This window comes from Centruroides vittatus, unplaced genomic scaffold, assembly GCF_030686945.1.
Source record: "Centruroides vittatus isolate TY-2023 unplaced genomic scaffold, ASM3068694v2 scaffold_386, whole genome shotgun sequence".
Taxonomy (NCBI): Eukaryota; Metazoa; Arthropoda; class Arachnida; order Scorpiones; family Buthidae; genus Centruroides; species Centruroides vittatus.
This window is the reverse complement of record NW_027122706.1, coordinates 2,507,547-2,531,623: the sequence shown is the minus strand read 5'-3', so window position 1 is coordinate 2,531,623 and position 24,077 is coordinate 2,507,547. Positions and strand designations below refer to the sequence as shown.

The 24,077-nt window shown below is 26.3% G+C and overlaps 1 protein-coding gene across 2 annotated transcripts in view; it reads left to right on the top strand.

Annotated features, from left to right (window-relative positions):
- pds5 (cohesin associated factor B pds5) overlaps positions 1-21,196 on the top strand; it is a 128,048-nt gene extending 106,852 nt beyond the window's left edge. Inside the window, exons 28-34 of one of the 2 annotated variants that reach the window (XM_067286658.1) lie at positions 4,572-4,628; positions 8,069-8,292; positions 9,923-10,048; positions 11,734-11,823; positions 15,661-15,715; positions 18,064-18,091; positions 20,468-21,196. In XM_067286658.1, the coding sequence (XP_067142759.1) occupies positions 4,572-4,628; positions 8,069-8,292; positions 9,923-10,048; positions 11,734-11,823; positions 15,661-15,715; positions 18,064-18,087 (576 nt within the window). In that variant the 3' untranslated portion in view covers positions 18,088-18,091; positions 20,468-21,196. The remainder of the gene's footprint in view (positions 1-4,571; positions 4,629-8,068; positions 8,293-9,922; positions 10,049-11,733; positions 11,824-15,660; positions 15,716-18,063; positions 18,092-20,467) is intronic. The other variant, XM_067286657.1, reaches the window with a different exon arrangement.
- Positions 21,197-24,077: the final 2,881 nt, after the last annotated feature.

The window sequence follows — 24,077 nt, the reverse complement described above, 5'->3', positions numbered from 1 at the left end:
TACATAACATTAATTTGAATATTATATGAAGAAATGTTGATAAATGGCTCACAAAGTGATATGTAATAGCTTAGAATATCAACTTTACTAGGATTCTCTCCTGGTTTAGCCTACACTGTAATGTCTGAGCATTTGAATTTCCAGAAAATGTGCACATATGATACACGAAGTAAACTGAATGGGTCTATCCTTGTAGTATCTCATTCAGTATTGAAATGAAGGATAAGACATAATTACAGGATTGTTACTGGGAATGAAACATGGGTCTATCACTGCCAGCCAAAGCAAAGCATAGCATACCTCTATGCAATGGAAACATCCTTCTTCACCTTTAACCAAGAAATGTGAAGTAATATCATAAGCGAGAAAGGTTATCTGCTTACAGTGTTTTGGGATTCTCAGATAATATTGTTAGCCTGTTTCTAGAAGCAACTGAAATGTACTATAAAGTTCTGCCAAATCCTTATATATCGAGGCTTACTGACTAAAAGAATACTATTTCATCATAACAATGCCAAATTTCATTTGGTTCAATTAATTTATGAGAAAATCAAACAACTAGTTTGGAAACTTCTTGAACACATGCCTTACAGCCCTGACATGTTCCAAGCTATTTTTATTTGTTTTCTAAAAAAATTATCTTGAAAGCAAGTATTTTGCAGGTGATGAAGAGATTGAAAATGAGGTGCATATGGGTGTGGCCGAGACAGCTGACTTTTAAGCAGCTATTATTGGAGCTTTGATAAAACAATGGGCTGTGTGCGTTAATTAATGATGATGATTATGTTGAGAAGTGTGAAGATAAATGGTTTTCACATTTATATTTCATTTAGTTTTGTGTCTTTCCCTCATATTTAAATAAAATAATAAATTGAACATATATTTGAATTTTTAAAGAAGCTTTATTCTAATGTTTTTGTTTGAAACTTTTAAAAAAATTAACTGTAATTCTATAAATTTACTTGTCTTCACTTAAATGTAATCATTTTTATCTATGCTTTTGAATTACAATTAATTTTTTAAAAGTTTCAAACAAAAACATTAGAATAAAGTTTTAAAAAAAATCATTTTTTTTCAAGTATTACAAATAAGTTGCTCAAAAATCTTGTATCATATGACTTAATTGCAAGATATTTAATTTTATGTCTATTTATAAATATAATTTTTATTTATTTATTTTAAGTATAAACAGTTTTGAACCCAAAAATGAATAACTTCAAATAATTTCAAAGAATTATGAAAATTTATCATAACTTTTGTAATTTTAGTTTAAGTTTAAAAATATGAAATTGGGTAATATTATTATGAAAATCATAGAGATGTATAGATTTTTGCTTAACTACTCAGTAGTTACATGAAATAATTACATGATTTTATTATAAATTTGTGAAAGTCCCAAAGAAACAGAGGCTTTTACAAGCAAAAATAGATGTAGATATGGATTATGTTTGTTTTTATGCCTGTATTCTATACTTAATACTCTATATTAGTTGTCTAAAATCTTCTTCAACAATTTCTGACAGTTGCTATTTTCCTTTGACAAAATTTGCCAAAATGTAATGAAACTAAATGATGTCTACTTCTTTGTCATATTACACTTTAGCAAAATATTATAAGTTGAATCTTTAATTGAACCATTCACAGGCCAAATCAATTAACTACATTTGTAAGTCCTTAATATAATCGTTATTATGTTTACATTTTTTGCGTAACTAATTTAATATATCGTTACATCAAAGCTGTGCTTAAATATAATGGTATATAAAGATACATTCTACAATGTTTATTTAAATTTAAAGTTTAAAAGGAATTTTAAAAAATAATTTATATTATCAATTTTTATACTTTTTGTTTTATGGAGTTAATCGATTTGGGAAGTGAGTGGCTTAATTAATGATGAAATGAACTCAGTTGAAAAACTATTAGGGATTCAGAGGAAAATGCATGAAAAAACTGAAGTTCAGTTATTGTGTAAAAAACTGCATACTATTAGAATAAGTAAAAAATTAAAAAATAATTTATATTCTTTGATATTCAGAAACACATGCAACTATTTTTCAGAACAGCAAGTACTGAGATTTTTTTTTGGGCAGATTACATATTCCACTAGGAGACTCACCTAGCCAATTACTTTTTTTTATTATTTACTAACATTCTAACATTGCTAATTTCCTCTACCTATAATGATGGCCTTAGAGTATCAAAGAATGAAATACAACAGTTTTCATTATGCAGATGATACAGTGACTTTTTTTTTTATTCTCCAATAGACTAACAAAGAATTTTGAATAACCTATCTACGTATTATATAAAAGTAATACAGTGGAACCTAGTTAACTCAAAGTTGTGTTTACTCAGTCATTTTCTTTCCCCGATTGTCTGTCATAGGGATTTACATGTTAAATTGAACTGTTTAACTTGAATGGTGGTTTGCTACAGTACTTTCATAATCACTACAGAAATTCAATTTTCTGTTAAATAAAATAATAAACATTCATTTTTCAAATAAATTAATCAGAAACTTTCTATAAAGTGTGGGAACCACATACAACTGAAAATAGACATTGTGTCAAGTGATGGCAGACAGGGATGGAACTTCCAGACAGCTGTGTGACCACCACTGTAACTACCATTCAAAACTACTTTTTTCAAATATTTTTATTTGTTTTCGTTGATTGCTAATGGATTTCTCTGACTAGCTGATGTAATTAATAAATGAAATTTCGATAAATTAATTTTTAAAAAATGATTATATTCTGATTCTATGTAAATTTTTAACCTCTGCAGCAAAATTTTAAAAATATAACAGCTGTAAAGAGTGTTTTTTTTTATGATAAAAAAAATAATAAACAGATTGATTCTAGCCACAAAATTCAGCAATTAAAAAAAAAAAAAATTCTTACTTAACACTTAAGAGTGAACAGATCAACAATTCAGGAAAGAATTTCTCAGTAGCATATTCCTCAGTAGCTCAGTAGCCATTCAGTTAAATGTTTTCAAGTTTCTGGACAACACTACGAGATATTACATAGAATCATTATATCAATGTAAAAGACTCACAGAAATATATGGATAGTTTATTATGGGTCACCAATAAACCAATACATGAAATCTTGATTTTTAGAGGAACCAGTCAAAATTTTTTCACCCTAACTGATTTGTAACTAGGGTCCACTGCAAAATTTAAGTTAATGTCTTCATCGGTGTCAGTATTCAGAAATGAATTAATATAAATTAAAGAAAACAAACAAAAGATTTTTTGACAATTTGAAAAGCATACAAGAAATTTGATGGTGAAAGCAAAATAACTGTATATAAAATCCAAAGAAATTACTAATATAGTTGAAAACAGACTAGATTGTAATATATAAAAAAATTTTTAAACTCAATAATTAAACCTGCATTAACTTATGCAATACCTTTCTAGTTTACAATGAAATTTGAAATAGTACTAAAGGTACAAAATTTTTAAACATATTTTAAACTTGAATTTTTTTTGGTTCTGGACTATGCAACAAGAGCAGAAATTCATTGTGTTTAAATAAAAGTGGATTGTTTGAAGTTAAATGATATGTATAGTAATGAATAATCTTTTGTATTTGTATTGTATGAAAAATTAAAGATTGAAAATTGAAGACAACAAAATATTAAGTTTTTTATACTATTAAAAAATTTATATATTTAAATATATTAAAACTTAATAGGTTTTTGAAAAGTATTTAAGAAAAAGGAATTTTCTAAAAAAGTAATGAGTTAAGCACAGAATAGTATTTAAATCAGCTATTGGTTTATATTATTATAATGTGCAATACTGTAATTTTCATAATTGATATTAGTGCAGTTGATAAACCCTTTCTCATTTTTAAACCTCACATATCAGATAGAATTTAACAATAATACTGCAACTGAGATCAAGCATGTGGTTTTTGAAATACAAATCAAAGACAATTCTTTTAGGAAAGGAATATTGTAAATTTAGCAATGAAAATGTATTTTCCCTATTCCATATTTTTGTAGAATGTAAAGAGTTATAAGAAATAAATATCTGACTTTGTTGTTATGAAATTAGATGAAGATAATATTTATATAATGTTTTGTAATATGGTGAAATTACCAATAATTAAAATATCTAATTATATAATAGAAGTGATTTATAAAGTTTTAAAATAAGCTTCTAAACAAAGAATACAGTCTCACATTAGCAGTAATGTATTAAATTTCACAACTGCTTAATTAAACTACATAGCTATGTTAAGTAAAAAAGGTGTTGAAGGCAGTTAATTAAAACTTCTGCTTCATATATAAAGGGATTGTTGCAATTAATTTCATGTGTTAATCAAATTCCACATTAAACAAGGGATACCTATATATTAAATTGTCAGTGAAAAAAATGTTGTAACGTGATTTTATTTGAACAAATAATATAAAAACACACTATTAAATTATCATTTTAAGTGTAAATTATATTTGTTTTGAATTATTTTGTTTTTTAGATTAATATTTGATATTCTTATAATATAATTTAAATAGATCCATAATATAATATAAAAATTTATTTCTTTCATTTTTAGAATTACAATAATACAAAAACCTATCTTCCACCAGAATTAATTTATAGGCCTCCAAAGGTAAATCAAAGTTTGAATATTTTTAAACAATTTTAAAAAAATTAGTAATTGGATTATATTAGAGATAAAACTTAAATCTTCCTGATATTAATAATATATGTTAATACTGATTATATATTTTAAAACAAACTATTATATAATAACTTTTTATTTAAATACATTATATTTGCAAAAGCAAATTCATTGTAAAATGTAAATATTTTTCTCTTAGTAGATATTAAAAGAACAATTTAAAATTAAATCTAACTAATTAACTATTTGTATTTGATTCAAAGAACAAATAGTTTTATATAAATAAGCATTTATTTATGTTTGTGAAAAAGTAGCTGTTTTACACACAGATAACATTATCAGAACCTTTAAATCCTGATCACAATTACACTGAACTTTTGATTATCTCTGCTAATTACTCCATGGGTGTGTACAGAAAACAGATAATCCTAAATTGCCCTCTTAACTACAAAATTTCTACTCATACAAAATATTTTTGAAAATAGAAAAAATTACATTTTATATTTATTGACTAAGTATCCACTTTAGCTTATGAAACTTAGGACTAACACTTGCATTGCATTATAATGGAGTTAGGCTGTATATGTATATGTATATGTATATATATATATACATACACTGTGGTTCTGAATAGTTTAAAAGTCATTACAACATTGTCAAAACTTTTGAATGACACGTTTTCATCATTTATTGCTGTAATTTACCCAGTCTTTGATATAATCAATAGATTCTGATGAAAATTCTGATTTATTTGGAGTACAGTGATACCTTGGTTTTTGTCGATAATCCATCCGAAAACAATCGGCAAAATCCGAAATTGATGAAAACCAAGGCAATTATTTCCATATGAATCAATGTAAATCCAATTAATTCATTCTAGACACTCCAAAATACATATCAACACATTTTATAGCATTAAATACTAAAAGCAATAAGAAAGTAACATAAAAGACTAATTAGCATAACGATAAAAGCATTAAGATTAAAGATAAGTTAATTAGCATTAAGATGAAAGCAATGAAATTGTTCAGCTAAAATGTCTTGTCTTGTAGAAGCTAGTTGGACTTGACCTTCTAGCCTACATTGCCCCATGGTAAAGTGTAATGTAATTGTCATGTAATAGTAGTTGTATGCATTTATGATGGTCGTATTGAGGGGAATAATGCCTTCCGGGAAATCCATTTAAGGGTAACTGGCCCCTATTCAGGCGTTACAGACGTAGAGAAAACCTGGAAAACTTCACGTGGCCAGCCCGCCCTGGTGAAGAGCGAACCCATGACCGAACTCCCGGTGTTAGGGGAAAGGAACTGTTGGCCAGTGGTTGGCTGTTGTGAGGTAATATTCACACAACGAAAAATGACACCACACTGAGTTGGAAAACGTGTGGGTTGCCTTTTGTTTTCGCAAAATTAGCAGCAAGGTCACTTGAGCACGCTGACAAAAACTGAGACAAATTTTTCACGGAAAAAATCAACAAAAAACCGAAACTGACGATAACTGAAGTCAACGAAAACCGAGGTATTACTGTATTGACATCTTAACCAAAATCTGCTTTTATAATCCAATTTGCAATGTTGTTTTATGAAAATTCATTCTAAGCTTTGTTAATCATTTGCATTGTATCTAGCAGGTTCACTCCAAATTTACATGATTTATCTTCAATAAAATGTATCATTTTTCATATGATAAGCTTTCTATGTCATAATCTAAAATTTTAAATGATTTCTTGATCTGAAGGCTGCAGTCTAGTTGTATTTAGTGGAAAAAATTGAATTGCTTTCAGAGTGGAAATTATTGAATGTGCATTGCATTTGCTGATCAAAAGAATAATTTACTTATTTTTGGTAGTCACATCAATGTCTAACTACAGTCAGTTTCAGCCAGTTAAAAAAAAAATCCTTATGTTATCTATGTTCCTTCTATGTTCCACAAGTTATCAAATCACAGATGTATTTCTTACATTTTGGAATTGTTACATTTTAAAATTATTTTTGCCATAACCTTTATTCTATGATTAATTTGAATTTTCATTTACTAAGTTTACATATATGGAAATTTACTCAACACATCACCCATAAATGAAATTAAAACTTTATAAAATTCATACATTCATGATCTGTAACATGGCTTATACAAAACAGTAGAAGAGTAATTTATGAGGATATCTACCTAGATTTAAGAACCAGGGGCCGTATTCTGGTCACTTATCTCTCGTCTCTTCTTTCACCGACGAATGACGTCAAAGCAAGAGATAAAATTTGTCTCTCATACACAGTGGCAATTCTGGTCGTTTGTAATGATCTCATCTTTGTCGTTGATGTCACGATTCTATTCAGTTGATTATACATGTTCAGGTTATCTGCACACGCAACACAGTATAGAATTTTAACCAATGACATTGTAAAATTTTCGAAAATGCAGAGTATGTAATCATAGATTATTTGGTAAGAAAAGCACGTGTTCAAATAAATTATGTAATTTCAACAAAGTTATGTTTTTTGTTTTATAATGTTTTTACAGATTGTAATGTCAATTTGTCTCTTAACAAATAAAAATTTTAATAACATAAGTTAGAAAAGCAAGTGTACTTAGATATTTTTTGAAATATTACCATCTAATTTCTCCTTAACTATCTAAGTAAGTTATAAAATTAAAATTAAAAACAATGGGATCAGTTATTAATTAAGTTAAAATAATAATTCTAATAAAAGTACATTTCCAGAAATAAACAAGTTAAAATTACTTTCTTTTATCTGACTTCAAGAAATTTAACACAGAGATGGATCACAATTTAAATTTAATATTTATTTCTTACTATATTATTTTAACTTATCTAAGTAAGATTAACATCATATTCGATAGTTTAGTAATTGATGTAGGATAATTAAAAAAAAAAAAAGAATCAGTGTAGGTATTGGAAAAAAAATCAAGCGTTTTCTCTCTCGAAATGTTTTTTGCCAAGATAGAGAACATTCTCTAATACAATTGTACAGCGCAAATATCATCAAATTGTCCATATTGGATATAACGAAATTGAGGCGAAAGACGAAAGACCGGTCGAAAGATAACTATCCGCTTGTCTCTGATAAATGAGAGAAGCGAAGAGAGAAAAAGTTGTCCAGAATTGCGTTTAGAGAGACGCAATGATCTCTTGAGATGTAAACAAATGATTAGCCAATCAGTGACTGGCTTGTGAAAGACGAGAGACGATGATCAGAATAGGGCCCCAGATGCAACAGAACTAAGAATATTGTTTTGCTTTAAATATGGTTGTGATTAAATTATAAAAGTATGTAATGTATATTCTTTTCTCAAAATTATGTATTTTTTCATGGAAAAGTTTATTCATATTAATTTATATAGTGAAATATAATACTGAAACATAATGGTTATTTTAATTTATATTAAAGTAAACCTTTATTTTCTAGAAATCTGGGATAGAAATGGAAGTATTTGCTCCATTAGTTAAAAATCAACAGTCAACTGATAATGTTGTACAAGATGAGGATATGAATGAAACATTAGATAATAACTTTCAAAAAGAAGAAACAATTGAAAATATTGTTGAAGAATTAAATCAAGGATATGATAAAATCACTGAATCTTTTACAAATCCAGATTTAGACGAACAACAAGACATAAATTCCGATAGGTAATTAAATATATATTTCTGCAAATAATTTATTTTATTTATTAATTATTATTATTATTATTATTTTTTAAACTCTATTAACATTTAATAAATGTAAATTGTAAAAATACAGTGTTCACAAAAAAAAAAAAAAAAAAAAAAATGTTAATAGATGGTCATTGCACACCATCTATTAACATTGTATTACTTAAATAATATATTAAGTACAGATTATTATTAAACATTTTTCTAAAAGTTATTTTTTAATCCAATATAGATAGGTATTTAGCCAGATAATCAATTCAACCTTGTAAAATTGAAAATTATATAAATATAATCTGTTGTGTCCATTAGTGGCATCCATTACTCTTGTGTTAATTGTATTGTTGGTTTAAGTTTCTTTTTCTTTTTTGTTATAAAAGTAGTTCTTATTATATTCTTCACTTTCAATACATCTTCAAATATTCTTCATAATTTTATTTGTTTTTTTTATAAAAAGTTTTCGCTGTGTTTCAGAAACCCATTGACAATTGTAAATATTAAGAAAATTACTGGATTTCTAATAAAAATTGTTTTTATATTAAAGCATAGAAACAATTAATTTTTTATTTTTGGAAGATATTATCTTCCAAATTTCATATAAATCTAGTCATTAGTTTTCATCAAAGTTTTTTTCTCTGTACCAATGTTTGATATTTATTGATTTTAGTAGTAGTCATGAATTTTACAGTATTGTTATAAAAAAATATAATTTAATATTACTGTACAATCTATTTGCTTTTATACTTTGTTTTCTATCTAAATTTAATTTTTTTCTGAATCAAGCAAATATTTATGTCATAAAATGAATTTTTTAAATCTGAACAATTCACTACTACATAACATAAAAGTTATATTTACGGTATCTTATATGTATGAAATATGATCTGAAACTGGATCCCTCCCTCAGTTGCTGATAACTTGTATATTTAACAATGAATTACAGCTTGGAATAAGTCCAGTATAATTAGAAATTAGTTTTGCTATCAAAGTTTTTTTCCACAGTTACAATTACAAAATAGACTCAGAGGGAATTTGAATTCAGACAGCATAATTACATGGAAGACTTAAAACTTGATTTTTGCCACTTGTTCAATAGAAAATAAATTTTAGAAGAAAACTTATTATAGAGAATAGTTATGGGAATAGATTTTGCATAAATATAAATAGAAATTAAATATTATATTTTTTCTGCAAATTTTTAAAAAATTAATTTTTAATGCATAACTGGAAGGATGCACATGTGAATGATGCAACACTTCCTACCTACTGAGTTGCACTTCACACCTCTTAATATCTCTTGCAAATTGTAAAATTATTATTTATTTAATTAGTTTATGTTCTACATTTTAATCAAACTGTTTTGCATGTTAATTTTTGAAAATTTTTATGTCCCATTTTCAAACTACTGTAAAGAAATATTCCATTTTCTGTTCAGAATATTTTGCTTTCTCAAAAAATACTAGTCAAAGAGAATGATTATGCTTTCTCAAAAATACTAGTTTTTATGTTTAAATAAATAATATTTTTCAAGTTTAATGCCAGAAGACGGTCTTGTTTATTTGTACTTGTTACAATTAAAAATGTAATATTTATTTTAAAAATTTCTTAGGACTAATGGAAGGATGATTTTGAATCAAGAAGTTGATCAGTCAAGATTAACATCTGACAAAGACAGTTCTGAAATGTCAACAATGTCAAGGCATTCAACCAAATTCTGTGGAATGACTTCTTTGAGGTAAATGATTATTATTAAAATTTTTAGTCATGATACTATTTAAAAAACAAAATATTTTTATTTTGTTTGTTTTTAATAAATATTTTGAAATTTACAATTTGCAAGAATGATATTTTATCTTTTGATAATAAGGAAAATTTTACAATTGTTTTATAACTAATTTATATTATCACCAAAAAAAGAAAAAATATTTTTATAAATATTTTTACTTTCATACAATATCATTGTCATCAGATTGATAAAAAATACAAAATATTTGAAACTTTAATGAACAAGAATAGTGTAAAATATTTAAACTTACAAACACTTTAATACATATGATATTTAAGATATTAAGAAAGATTGTAATATTTTTATCTTAATTTTAAAATTTCTATAATTTAATAATTTATTTAAAATGCTGATAGGAAATCTAGCAAATTAATATTCAGTGTGCTTTCTCACAAATAAATAAAGTGTAACTATTTGCATGTGTAATTTTAATAAAAAGTAATAAGTTATTTTCTGCGTAATGTTATAACTTGATAATGCGTAATGTTATAAGTGATTTGATGAGAGTTGTATGAAGTGATGTGATTTGTTAACTAGTTGATATTGACAGATTGTAATATAAGTGATAATATAATTTAGAGATAAAATTACAAATACATTAATTTGTATTTCATTGTAATTTGTTTATTGTGTATTATTCATTTTAATGAATATGTGAAATATAATAAAAGTCAAATTGATATTTTATTTTTATTATACTTTACACATTTATAAAAACAAACTATGATAATATATTTTGATTGTACAGACATGTTATTGTTATATAATATAATGCAAATGTAATTTAACAATACATTAATAAAATAAAATAAAAGTTGCAAGCAAGATATGATTAATTATTTGTTTTAAACCAGAGGTTTCAAATCTGGTAGCTAGTGTCCTCAAGCAGTCAATCCACTGACTCCTTGGAAAACTAACACAACAACCAGATTTAAATTACTAGGGAATGTTTAGGGTCAGTAAAGAAAAATATTTTTTTGTTTTTTTATATGTATATTTAAAAACATGATGAAAACATTAATACATAATAATAAATTATAAATCTTTAAATTTTAATAAATAAAACACACTCTTCTGAACATTTTGATTTATGTTTAATAAAGCAAAATTTTAAAAATTTCTATTTAATTATTTAATTCATTCTATTTGTAATTTATTCTTAGTTTGCATTACCATAGTAAGGGGTTGGTAAATTAAATCTAATTTTGTACAAGAGTTGATGAATGAAAATTTATGGCAACTTATTGGAAAATTAGTCGTCATTTTACAGTTGTCTGATCATTTCATAATTGAATGTTAGCAAATATTGTATTGACAACATACAACAATTTGCATTTAAGCACATTCTAATAGGCAAGTTTAATGCATGAGTTATTCATGTAAGTAAACATGACATAATGAAGAATGTTATTTTTATCAATAACATATAACTAAATTTTTTTTTCAAATTTAAAATTTAGTTAGTTATATATTTAATACTTTTAAATAAGACGCATTCTATTCTATAAATATGTTTATTCTAAAAATATTCTATAGAAATATTCTATTTTGTTTGAATGTTTTTCTCAAATATGTGAAAATAATAAAATGATAAATGATGATATAACATTTTTTACAACATACTTTTATTTTAGTAAAAGTGATTTAGAAGATGATGATAACAGATGTAGAAAAAGACCTGCAAATGAAATAAATTCAGAAACTTTCAGTCAACAAAAAAGCATGTAAGTTTTTTATAGTATACATATTAAATATTTCTTTGTAATGTAGTATAATATTGTTAACCCTTTCCCGACCGGGATACCGATCTATCGTTACCCTAATTCAGTGGTTCCCAACCGGTGTTCCACGGAACACTGGTGTTCCGTAAGCACCTCCCAAGTGTTCCGCAGATTTAGTCGCAAATCGGAAAGTGTACAATCGTATTTGAGCCGCCGAATATCAAAAAATTAAAATCATAAAATTTTCATAAACTTAAATATATATGTACGACTCGTACTTATGAGTGTACTACTGTTTCGAATAAGATAAAGGCAATGATAAAAACTGAATGAAATATGTAAAAAACATCAGGCACAAGTTTCCCATTAAAGTTATTTAGGTATATTTTTTCCTGTCTTAGAATGAATATGAGTAGAGATTTTGAATTATAACTGCTCAATTTTAATAAAATAACTGATGACAAGCTTATGTATTTCATATTAACTTAAGTAAGTGTTCCGCTAAAGAAAATTGCTCACAAAAATGTTCTGCATCCTAGAAAAGGTTGGGAACCACTGCCCTAATTGTTAAGCAAAAAGGCCAGGGTACTGATTGATCGTTACCCTGTTAACAATCGATTTTTATAAAATTTATCGACAACAGATGTCAGCACTTGACGGCAGCGTCTTGTTTATCGTCTGTTTCACATATTTTTGTCCAGGTGGTGTTTTGTTGACTTAAAAAATTTTAATTGTCGGTTTTATTTTCTTAATTTTTCATTTTCTGATAATTTTTTATTTCATTTTTAGCATATTCATGCAATAATATTACTATAATAAGTTTATTAATGCTATAATAAGTTTATTCAGCTATAATATGTTAATGCATTATAAATATTCAAGTTATGACCTTCAGTTCTGATATTTTATATATTTTAAATTTTTTAAAAAATCTAAAATACAGTAAGACCCCGCTTAACGCGGGGGATGCGTTCCTAGATGACAGAGCGCTAAACGAAACAGCGTTAAACGGGGTCATCTTAACATGTAAATAAGGGGGATACGTGAAACAGAACAGAGAATATGAAAATTTATCAGTTTTTTTTTGTTTTATTTTGTAACATTTATTGTTAAATACTTTTTTATTACATTAATTATAGACTTATTTATTGCTAATATCGAAATTTATTCATAAAACATTCATGAAAATAAAAAAAAGTTCGAGTAAAGAAGTTATGTTTGTGATGAGGAAGTTTCTTCCTCATTTGATATCTTTTGTTTCATTGTGAAGAAGTCATGTAACGTCGTTTACCTTTTCCTGTTTCGTTTAGCAAGCAGTTGTCGATAGCAAGACATCGCATCCATGACACGTCGTCTTGCCTTTGAACTTATATCAAAATTGAAATCATTTTGTATAAACTAAATGATCCATTATTTCCGTTATACTGGCTAAACTTTTTTTTAGAAAATCCGTTGGAAGTGCCTTTTGTTCCTCATCTTCAGAAATGCTAATTTTGTCATCTTCATGCACCTGTTGTTCTACTAATTCTTTAAGATCGTCGTTGGAAAAACTTTCTCCAGTTGTAACTTGCAATAATTCTTCAATATCCTGCACATTTATATTATCCAACCCTGTTTCATTAGCTAGCTTGACAATTTTGTCGACATCAACAATGGATTCTCTTGTGTCAACATCCTTGCTTAGCTCTGGCCATATATTCTTCCATACTCCTTTCAAAACATTTCTCGGTCACCTCATTCCAAGATTGATGTTGTCTACAGCATTCATGATATTATAGTTTTTCCAAAAATCTCTAATGGATTGTTTATCTTCTCCATCTGTTTTATCAATCAGTTGTCGGAATGTCCGCCGCAGATAATAAGCTTTAAAATTTGATATTATGCCTTGACCCCAACACTGCGTGCAATCTCGGGTAATTCCAATACTACCACATAATACCGAAACAGCGTTAAGCGGGGTCTTACTGTATCAGCAAATGTTACATCTATTACTACTGGTAATCATTTTCAAAATTTTTCAAACAAACTTTATTGAAAAATGTTGTGTTTAAAACTAACTATATGAATGTTTATTACAAAAATATATAATCTTGTTTGATATGAAATGAATAAAGTATATTAGTTCATTATATTAGTTGAAAGCAGAATAAAGTTTAGATTTCAAACAAATGTTTGATATAATGTGCGATAATTTTACAACGAATAAAACGTACATGCATAAATGCTATATCAAATTGTACAGAACAATATTCTACGTCCTTCTGGCTCAGTGACAAGAAGAATGAAGTAACCAGACAATGTTAATTTTGACAAAAAGTAACAGATTTTCAAGTTTGAATGTCAGTTATCATATATTTTTTTTTTCTCATAAATTTTTCAAACAAACTTTAGTATTTAAAACTAATTATATTGATAAATATATGTGATTTTTTTCATATGAATAAAATAATAATTTAATTTTTGGTGAATTTTTAAAATAATATTGCCTGATTCACCTATTTTGCCTTTGGCCATTTTACAAAATAAACGTAAACAAGGGGGCATGGCAAATGGCAAGCTGAGGGTTAAACATCTCAATATAAAATAAATTAACTATATTTACTTTTAATGTCATCACTTTTCTTAAATTATATACAAAACATTCTGGAAAATTATTTGATTGAATAAGTTTTTATTTACAGAAATATTAATTTTTAAGATAGAAAAGATTTAATATTAAGTTTCTCTTACAGAATGATAAGGTTATTTGAAAAGGTCACAATACAGATTTAATTTTTTTTTCTAATGCAAAAATTAGAGTTGTTCTAAACAAATTTAAGGTACTTAAGCATTGAAATAGATCGATGATTTTTTATTATTATAAAATATTTATTTTAGTAAAATTTTAGTTAAGAATAAAAATCTTTTTCACTTATTATTATTTTATTATTATTATTACTTTTTACAAAAAAATTTTCCAAATTTAGATAAAAGATTGGCATATTTTCACCAAACATTGTGTGTAAATATATTAATAGACTGTTGTTAGGCAGTACTCATTCACAAAGTAACAAAAGACCTATGTTAATAGAAATAAAACATTCAGTATGTAAATATTCTGAATTACTGACTTATTATTTCATAGGTTGTAAAAGCCAAAATTTTTTACACTTTTACAATCTATAAATCCTACAGAATGGTTTTTACATTTATCTCATGCATTTTTTAAAAATGTTGGTAAAAATTACTATATTATATATAAAATGTGTTTTTGTTTTGTTTTATTGTGAGGAAGCTACCATTTGTCCAGTGTGATATCCCACAAATGTAAGAAATAAATAAATAAATCCAAATTATTGAGAAGCTAAATTATTTTAAGAATCTTTTTATTTATCTATAATAACACAGAATACAGAATAACATAATATAGAAAATTCTATAAGTAGATAAATTTTATTTCTTTAAAAACTTTTTACCATAAAAATGTAATTAAAAAATGTTATTTAATGTAACTACATAAAGTTATTATTGAGATATAAAATATAAATTTTTGTAAAATATAACCAAAATTTATTTCTGACATACAAGTAATATAAATCTTGTCTTCACTTTTAATTTTTTTTTTCAGAAAAATTATAATTTAAATTATTTTTATGTATATTATATAAGCAGTAAAATATAATTGAAATTTAAATATTTATGTTGATTTTGTAACATAAAAGATTTAGCAACAAATACAAATTTTAAGTAAATCTTATATATAAAATATACTATTAAATTGCCTGGATTCTGAAAATTTGATAACATTTTAGTAACTACTTTAATAAAAAAGAATATTTAATTAATTTATTTTTATTTTAGAAAATTATCCTCTCCATGCAGTTCCTTGAAAACATCAGTAACTATGAATACAAATGTAAGTTCTAACTTTTTATTACATTAAAGAATAACATGTTTCATATGTTTTGTTCCATGATTAAATAGACCATAAAAACTAAGACTATTTAAGACTATTAAAAATTTGTTTTTTTTATATTCTGTATGTAATGAATAGGCTTATTAATTTTACATTAATTAATTTTAATTTATTCTAAAAGAAAAAAATTTTGAAATATAAATATGCCGAAATTATAGTAGCAGATAACCATAAAAGTTAGTGTGGTTTTTGAAAGTAAAATTACGCTATATATAAAAAAAATGATTTAAGATATTTTATTCAGAAAAGTAAGCATTAGCAAAATTTATTACCTTTTCTTATTGAGATATAAATTTTAAATGCCACTCTGATAGAACTTTAGAAATAAAGAAAGCTGTCAATTCCATTTCCAGTGCTATTCAATTTTGAAATTTATGGTTATGCATATCCTATGGCAAGAAAAAGGTGTAGTTGGAGTTTTTATGTTTGAGAATATGGATGATGCATAGAATTTCCCAAAACAAGACTTTGGAGCTTTGTCTTAGGTTACTTGCACTGCATGAAGGAAAGTATTGTCTTGGTTGGGCACAATGTTTTTGTGATGAACAAAGAATAGACTGTTTTGGAGCTTTATTACAATGATTGTTTGATCAATGGCAAGGGCTCATAATGAATGACAACAGCTATAGTTCATCAGACATACAGCAAAATTTTCTGTTGGTGGATGCTAGACTTTGGTATTAGCAGTATAGGTTAACTGGATGACAACAATGATACAAATGCTTGATGTTCTGTAAACAATCCATTTTTCATTGATGTTTAACAAATGCATCATACTCTCTGAAGTTTGTTGTTGGTAGTCAGTATACACAAAACTCATTTGCTAAGCTTCCAGATTTTTCCTGTGACCTAAATGCAAATGAATGGTTTCATCACTCATATGGAATCTTTCTACAAACTGTTGGTTTCATTGAAATGATAACATTGAAAAACCACATAAACTTGTTTGATTAGCTGCTATTATAATTAATAATATAAGAATTATAAGTAATGTATTAACAAAACATAACAGTGTAATCTCAAGTTTTAAGATTTTGATGATAGAATGTGCATTTGTCATAAAAGATGACTCCATTTCAATAATTAAATATCTCAAACATGATCTAGTTAAGGATTTGGTTGTAAAGTTTGGAGTTTTATTTCTGTCATCAAAACTGATATACATCAGATTACACTGGTATACAGAACATTAATTAATATTAAAAGTATTAATAAAACAAACTGATAATTCAATTGTTATAAGTAACTAATCTTATTAAACATTGTAAAAAACACACTCACTCTAAATTATTGTCAGAGTTTCCATATTCCATAATTTTCCAACTGGAAACAACAAAATAAAAATGCTTACAGAATATGAAAGTGTAGCTCAAAAAGTTTTATTTGGTAATGCTGTATTTGCTAAATTGGTGTCTGAGAGGTAATATGATGTCATACTTCAAAATAGCAACTATTCAAAAGGAAGCAACGTGTGTACTTTACATTGTACTTGCCTCTCATCTTCTAGTTGACCCCAACACAATGGGCCTTTCAGGTATTGGGTGATTTCCCTCACACAATCTCCAATTCTTCAATGAATTGAAGTTTGGAATTTTTGCTTCAGTAGAGACAGATACATAGCAAATGCTAGACAATTGAAGAGAACTCATACATGCCATGAAAGACATGCATATTGAAGTTGTTTAGTCTTCTGCAGTATAAATTCTACACATAATAATATTTTTTCAATTACACTTTCATATTTTGTAAACAGTTTTATTTTGTTGTTTCTAGTTAGAAAATTATAGGACACAGAAACCCCAACAATAATTTAGAATTACCCTACATTTCTTGATTTTGCAAATACAATAATTAATGTATGCTATAGGAAAAGTATAAAAATCTTCAATTTAAAAGATGCAATATTATGCAGAAAATTTTTGGCAAAAATGTAAAATTTGTGTCTAAAAGTTGCAGAAATTTAATTTTTTTTACCATAAACATTTTATCCAAGGTAAAATTTTAAGTTACACTGGTAACTGCTACCAGTATAACTTAAAATTTAGTTTTCTTGTTATCAACATCTCTCTTTTATTATTATTACTTTTCAATCTAAGAACTTGTAAGAATCTGTTTGATTTTGTTATATGGATGATATTTAATTGTTCTTATTGGACTGATGCCTTCCTTGAAGCAACATTGCTGTATTTTTTTTTAATAAATAAATGGGTATTATATTATTATATTAATAATAAAAATTCATATGTAATAAAAAATATATATATTTTATTTTATCTGTTGACTATCAGGAGGGAGATTCAGAAACAACATAAACAGGTATGGTAAATAATATATAGATTAGAATAATGTATTTTTATGAATGATATAATTAAAATTTCCAGAAATTATTGAAATATAATATTTTAAATTATCTTCATAGAAATAAGCTTTTAACACAATGTAGTTTGATCTTTATGCCAAATATCAAATAAGAAGTAAAGACACACTGAGTGCCTTTACTTCTTCTTATCTGATATTTAGATAACTGTTAATGCTGCACTCAGTGTGTCTTTACTTCTTAATAAGCTTTTATCCATTTATTAAATAAAGAATTTTTAAGAAATTAAATTAAACCTATTTTTAATTTCATTTTTTAATGCAAAGTTATCAATATATAAAGTCAGTATATTATATTGATGAAACAAAGCATGTTTAAAAAACAGTTCATTTCATATTATCTTTTAATAAGTAAATATTTTCCTCTATTAGTACTGTAATTATTAAAAACAGTCACTAATGAGACAACACTTGTGCTTAAATTAAATGGTAGAAAGAGAGTGTTTAATCATAATGATCAATAAAATTTTATAAATATTAAATAAATCTAAAAATAGCATTGTTTTTCATATTTATATTTCCCAAAAAGTTGTTAGAGCAGAGCAAGTAGTTTTATTCCATAATTTTTTTAAATTGAGTGAAGTTTTCAAGAAAAAGCAGTATATAATTAAAAACTAAATATTTTTTATTTGAAGTACTATTGATGGATAAACTGCTTTCTGCTTAGGAGTTAAGATAATTTTTAAAAATTTCATGTTTGTACCAAACGAGGAATTTGTCATTGTCTATTTTTAAGATCACTTTTATTAAATAAATGTTTGTCTGTGTTTTGAATAAAAATAGAATATTTTTCTTTCAAATTAGTCTAATTTCACAAATTTAACTCTCATTTTCACATTATCAAATATATTTTCATATATAAATTTTAAAAGAAATGTAATGTCTTTTGAGATTCTTCATGAACCTAATTTTCTAATCATACTGTTTTTTTTATAATGTGTTTCATTTTATTATATTCTGTGAAATTAATTATAAAGTATTTAATATGATGAAAACAAACCAAAAACAATTATATTAATAAATGTTTCTGAAATAGTATTTTTCTACATATTAAAAATTACTTCATTATATTTATATATAGAAGTTTCATAGTACAATATACTTCATATAATTTTTGCTGCATTAGAAACAGTTAAACAGTAAAAGGGGAAATCATATGTACAGTACCATTAAAGATATGCATGTTGAAGTTGTTTAGAAGTTGTAATGTAAGTCAAAAGGAAATGATTCTTCAAGTAAAAATTATGCCAAAAACTAAATTAAAATCGATAGAAAATAACATTAAAAACTTTTAAAAGTTCTTTATAATGTTATTTTTGGAATGCTTGACTAGTCAAAAATCAATAATTAAAAGGGTTTTTAAAAATTAATAGAATGCAGTGTATTTATAAAATTTTAGTATTATGAAAATAAAAACAAATTAAAAGTTATTTGGCTAAAATATGATAAATGATAACAAAACAAGAAATGAATGATGATAAAGATTAATTTGAGAACTGTTAATTATTTTATAAGGATCATAGTCACTGGAAATGTTCAGAATAGAATACTTTCCATTTTAATGAATTCAGTGTTTTGATTGTTGGAGCATAGCTTTTAGACAGATGATAAAATGGAAGAATTATAATGTATTGCATTTCTTTCTTAGTAATCATTGATATAATATTTTTCAGTTATTCAGATGCAGATTTTTCTGTTTGATATCTTTCAAAAAAAAAATCTGATAATCTTGATAGCAAGTGAATAAGTTTTTTTCAGTCCATCTCACATTTCCATATATACCACCTAAATGAGCATAAATTATTCGCCTAAAATAAAAAAAATGCATCACATTATTGCTATCATATTGTTGTTTAAGAAGAACTTGACAGAAGATTTGAAAATATCCAATCATTATGTATTATTTCTGTTCATATAGCAATTCCATATACACTGATAAATAGTGTTGGTCTACTTTGGCAAAACTGTTAAATCTTTAGTTGTTGATCTGTCAATTGTATATTCCAGAAAAATCTAAAAATTAAAAATTTTTCAAACTTTATGGAAATTTTTAGATAAATGTTAATAATTGAAATATCTTTATATATTAATACTGTGATATCAATATATATATTTATACACTAACTTGAGATCAGTACAAATATTATTAATGTAATGCCAATTTTCTAATCAATTATGTACTATACATTAAAGGGGAATATTTATATGACATCTCTGTAGCACATAAGTATATATTACTCAAATTTATAAATGTTGCATTAAATAATATAATTTATTAAATTTTCATATTTATTAAATGATTTGTTTTTATTTCAGATAGTACAAAATAGGAAGAATCCTTGAAATATCTTAAAAACACCTTTAGATATTCAATATTTTGGGAAGTGTGTACTGTTGATCGCAGCTACTTCGTCTCCATTCTTTGTGGAGGAAAACAGAATTCCATCACATGAATGTTACTTCTGGTGTCTGTTTCAAATAATTTCTCCACACTCGGCATGTCTTCTGCACTACATCAAGTACGGAGTTTGTGATCAATAGGAAAACACATATTCCTTTGCTCTCCCAATTTCAGCAGCATGCTTTAATAATCATAGTGCTGTTTAAGTGATAGCAACACAAAAGACATCTTGCCACAAACTATACATACATATACATATATAAAAATATATATAAATATATATATTTAAAAAAAAATTACAAAATACGAGACTATAAGATGCGTTTATCATTTTATGTGCACTCTGATGAAGTCTGTCTTTTGAAAGCTTATGTAACGAAAATTTTTATCAATGGAACAAAGTCAAATAGGCCTGGTCTTTCTTTTGAGGGATATGGGTAAAGTGTTGAATTTGATAAAATGGTTTTATTGTCCTTGAGGCACGAAAACTACAGAAATCTCTCTTTACAAACAAGGGATTGCAAAAATAAACTGTAAAAACTTTGTAGGCTGCAGATTCCGGTTACTGATTCGTGTCAGATGGAGTACGAAATTTTATAGCCTGCACATTTTTGAAATTTCAATAAAATGTAGTTTTTGTGTAATATCTGTTTTATTTCTTTGAATATGAAAATTTTTATTTTATCTTTGAATACAATTATAAATAAAGTTTTTATAGGTTTAAATTGTATTTTATACTAAAGTTATATAAAATTTATTTATATAAAATAAATTTCGTGGATGATGCAAATAATTTAACCACAACGCTACACATTAAAAAAAATATATTCTAGAATGCTGTAAGCATGAATAAACATTTTAGGATTTGGAATGGAATTTCCTTTTACTTTTTTACTAGTTAGTAAGTTTATTTATTTATCTTTTATATGAATTATAAAAGTTATTTTTTACGAATTGGTACGAAAATTACATTGTATCATAAATTTGGTAACTATAGTTATTTTTTGTTTTTTAATTTTTGGTATTTTTCGGCGATTAAAACGAAACTAAACTTACTTGCTATAGTTTTCTTGGTTATGTGGCATGTAATTATTCCACTACTATCCAACTTTAAACATTACTTGGTTTATAAAAACGTTATAATTTATTAGATTAACAAAAAAAAAATAAAATATTTTTTCTAATTTTTTTAAAAACTTTTTGTGAAATTATTATAATACAGATTTTATATCAATGTGTTTCGTTTAACTGCGATGTGTTGTCATGTTCTACATCTTGATGCTAGATGTGCTTAACTATATAATAATAATTTAGGTAAATTTCTTAAGGCATTTAAGTACAGTAGTAGAACTAATGACAAAATTTTTTTATCTGTATTCGGAGGCTATCAAAAGAACTTTCATGTTTAGTCAAATGTATCGAATTTTCTGACGTCGAATGCGTGAATTAAAATATGATTTTATTGCAAAGATAATTTTTTTAAAGTTGAAACGGACGAACACTTAACATCCATGAAATAGTATTCTAATGTACACGAATTCTCATTTTCGTGCACTACATATCCTTCATGTATGAAAGGATTTATTGCTTCATAATAATTAATTTTCGTGCATGAATAAAATTTGTTGTTTTATATACCAGTGGCGTGCCGTCTTTGGAAGCGGTGAAAGCGCCGCTTCCCTTGTATTTTCTAAAAAATAAATACGTATTGTGCGATTATTTTCATATAATTAAAATTAATATTTTATTATAACTGCATTATGTATCTTATTACAAATTTGTATACTACATGTGAAAAAAAACGATAAGATTGCTATTGTATATTCGAATATTAGTGGCGGAATGGAAGCCCTGTATTGTCAGCTTCCAAACACCCAGATTATACTCATTCGCGCATGCGCTTTATAGAGCACCAACCTCACCCGGTTTAGCGCTTCCAATTGTATCCAGGACCGGTCCTAGGCTGTTAGCCGACTCCCTGCTTGATATTTGGCCGCCCTCGCCCGATTATGTGAATCACGAGTAGATTTATAACTTAATCCAACCGATAAGAATTTACTGTTAAGATGTTTTTATGATAGTTCTGTATAGTTGACAGGAGTTTTAAAAAATCCATTAAAATATTTGATATTTTTATTCCGCTCTCCCATCTTATATTACTTACGGATTTCAATGTTAAACCAGTGATATTACGATTTCGTATGTCCCATCTATAAGGAAAAGTAGAAAAAACGTGTACAAATCTTGTACAATGTTAAAAAATTAACTATTACTTTGGCAGCATCATTTACAACTAAATTTAATGAAAGAAGCATAAGGTACAAAAAAGCTCTAGAATTTATTTTCCTTAAATTTACGATTTATGCATCCGTTGTCGTAAAAATTTGTCTCTCCACTTTTTCCCAAGACTACAAATATTCAAGTACAAAGTAACCGGTTTCAACTTATTTCTACTTAAGAAGTAGTTAAATAATTAAGAGATTAGGGAATTGGAAAAATAAATAAAACCCTGCCGAAAGAGCCGGAATTTTACTTAAACAAAAGCTTAACCGAACCAATCTCTAGCCGAGTATTGTGCGGACTGATTTCTTCGTAATATTAGATAACTAGCAGGTAGGCCCGGCGTTGCTCGGGCAAAAGTAACGATAGCGAAGATTGAGATTATTACGTTATAGTCACAGAAGAAAAAGAGTAATTTCATCAACAAACTAAGTATTTTCTAAAGAAAGGTCGAATTTGAAAATCGAATGTTCTAATATTGTTCGATTTTCACGACGTGTTTTGATTTTATCGTTCGATTTTGATCGAATGTTCTAAAGAAGAAAGGTCGAGAAAAACCGAACTAATCTGTTTAAATTTGAAAATCGAATATGTTCTAACATATTACTCTTTTTCTTCTTTTTTTTCCTCCAGCGCCCGAAAATCTTGCACGTCGCTTTCTCTTGTTCTCCATTGTTACTTAACACTTCCATTAGTACTTAACACTTTGGTACTTAAATTTGGTACCCTGCGTACCGAATTTCAACTCTCAACTCCTAACCGTTTAGCGAAAAGTAAGATTATTACGTTACAGTCAACCTTACCCATTTTCACAGAATGCAAGAATTGGGTTCCCCTGTTTCCGGACTAATTAGAGAAATTTTAGATGGGTCTAAAAATATGTTTGATTTCCCGCAAACACGAAAGAAAACTGCATCTGCCTCTTGCACGTCGCTTTCTCTTAACAATTCAATTGTTACGTAACACTTCCATTGTTGACATTTCCATTGTTACTTGACACTCCCGTTGTTACTTGACACTCCCATTGTTACTTGACACTTCCACTGTTGATGGAAGTGTTAAGCCGTAATCCTGTCCCTCTCCCCCGTGGAGAGGAATTTCCAGAAATCCCTTCTTACTGTGCGTTCTCGTGACATACCCTAATCGTGTACCAAATTTCAATTTTCAGCTCATAACCGTTTGTGCTCTGCACTGATTATTATTTTTTGTTTTTTTTTAAACTCTTTCCGCCCTGTGGGCACTAAG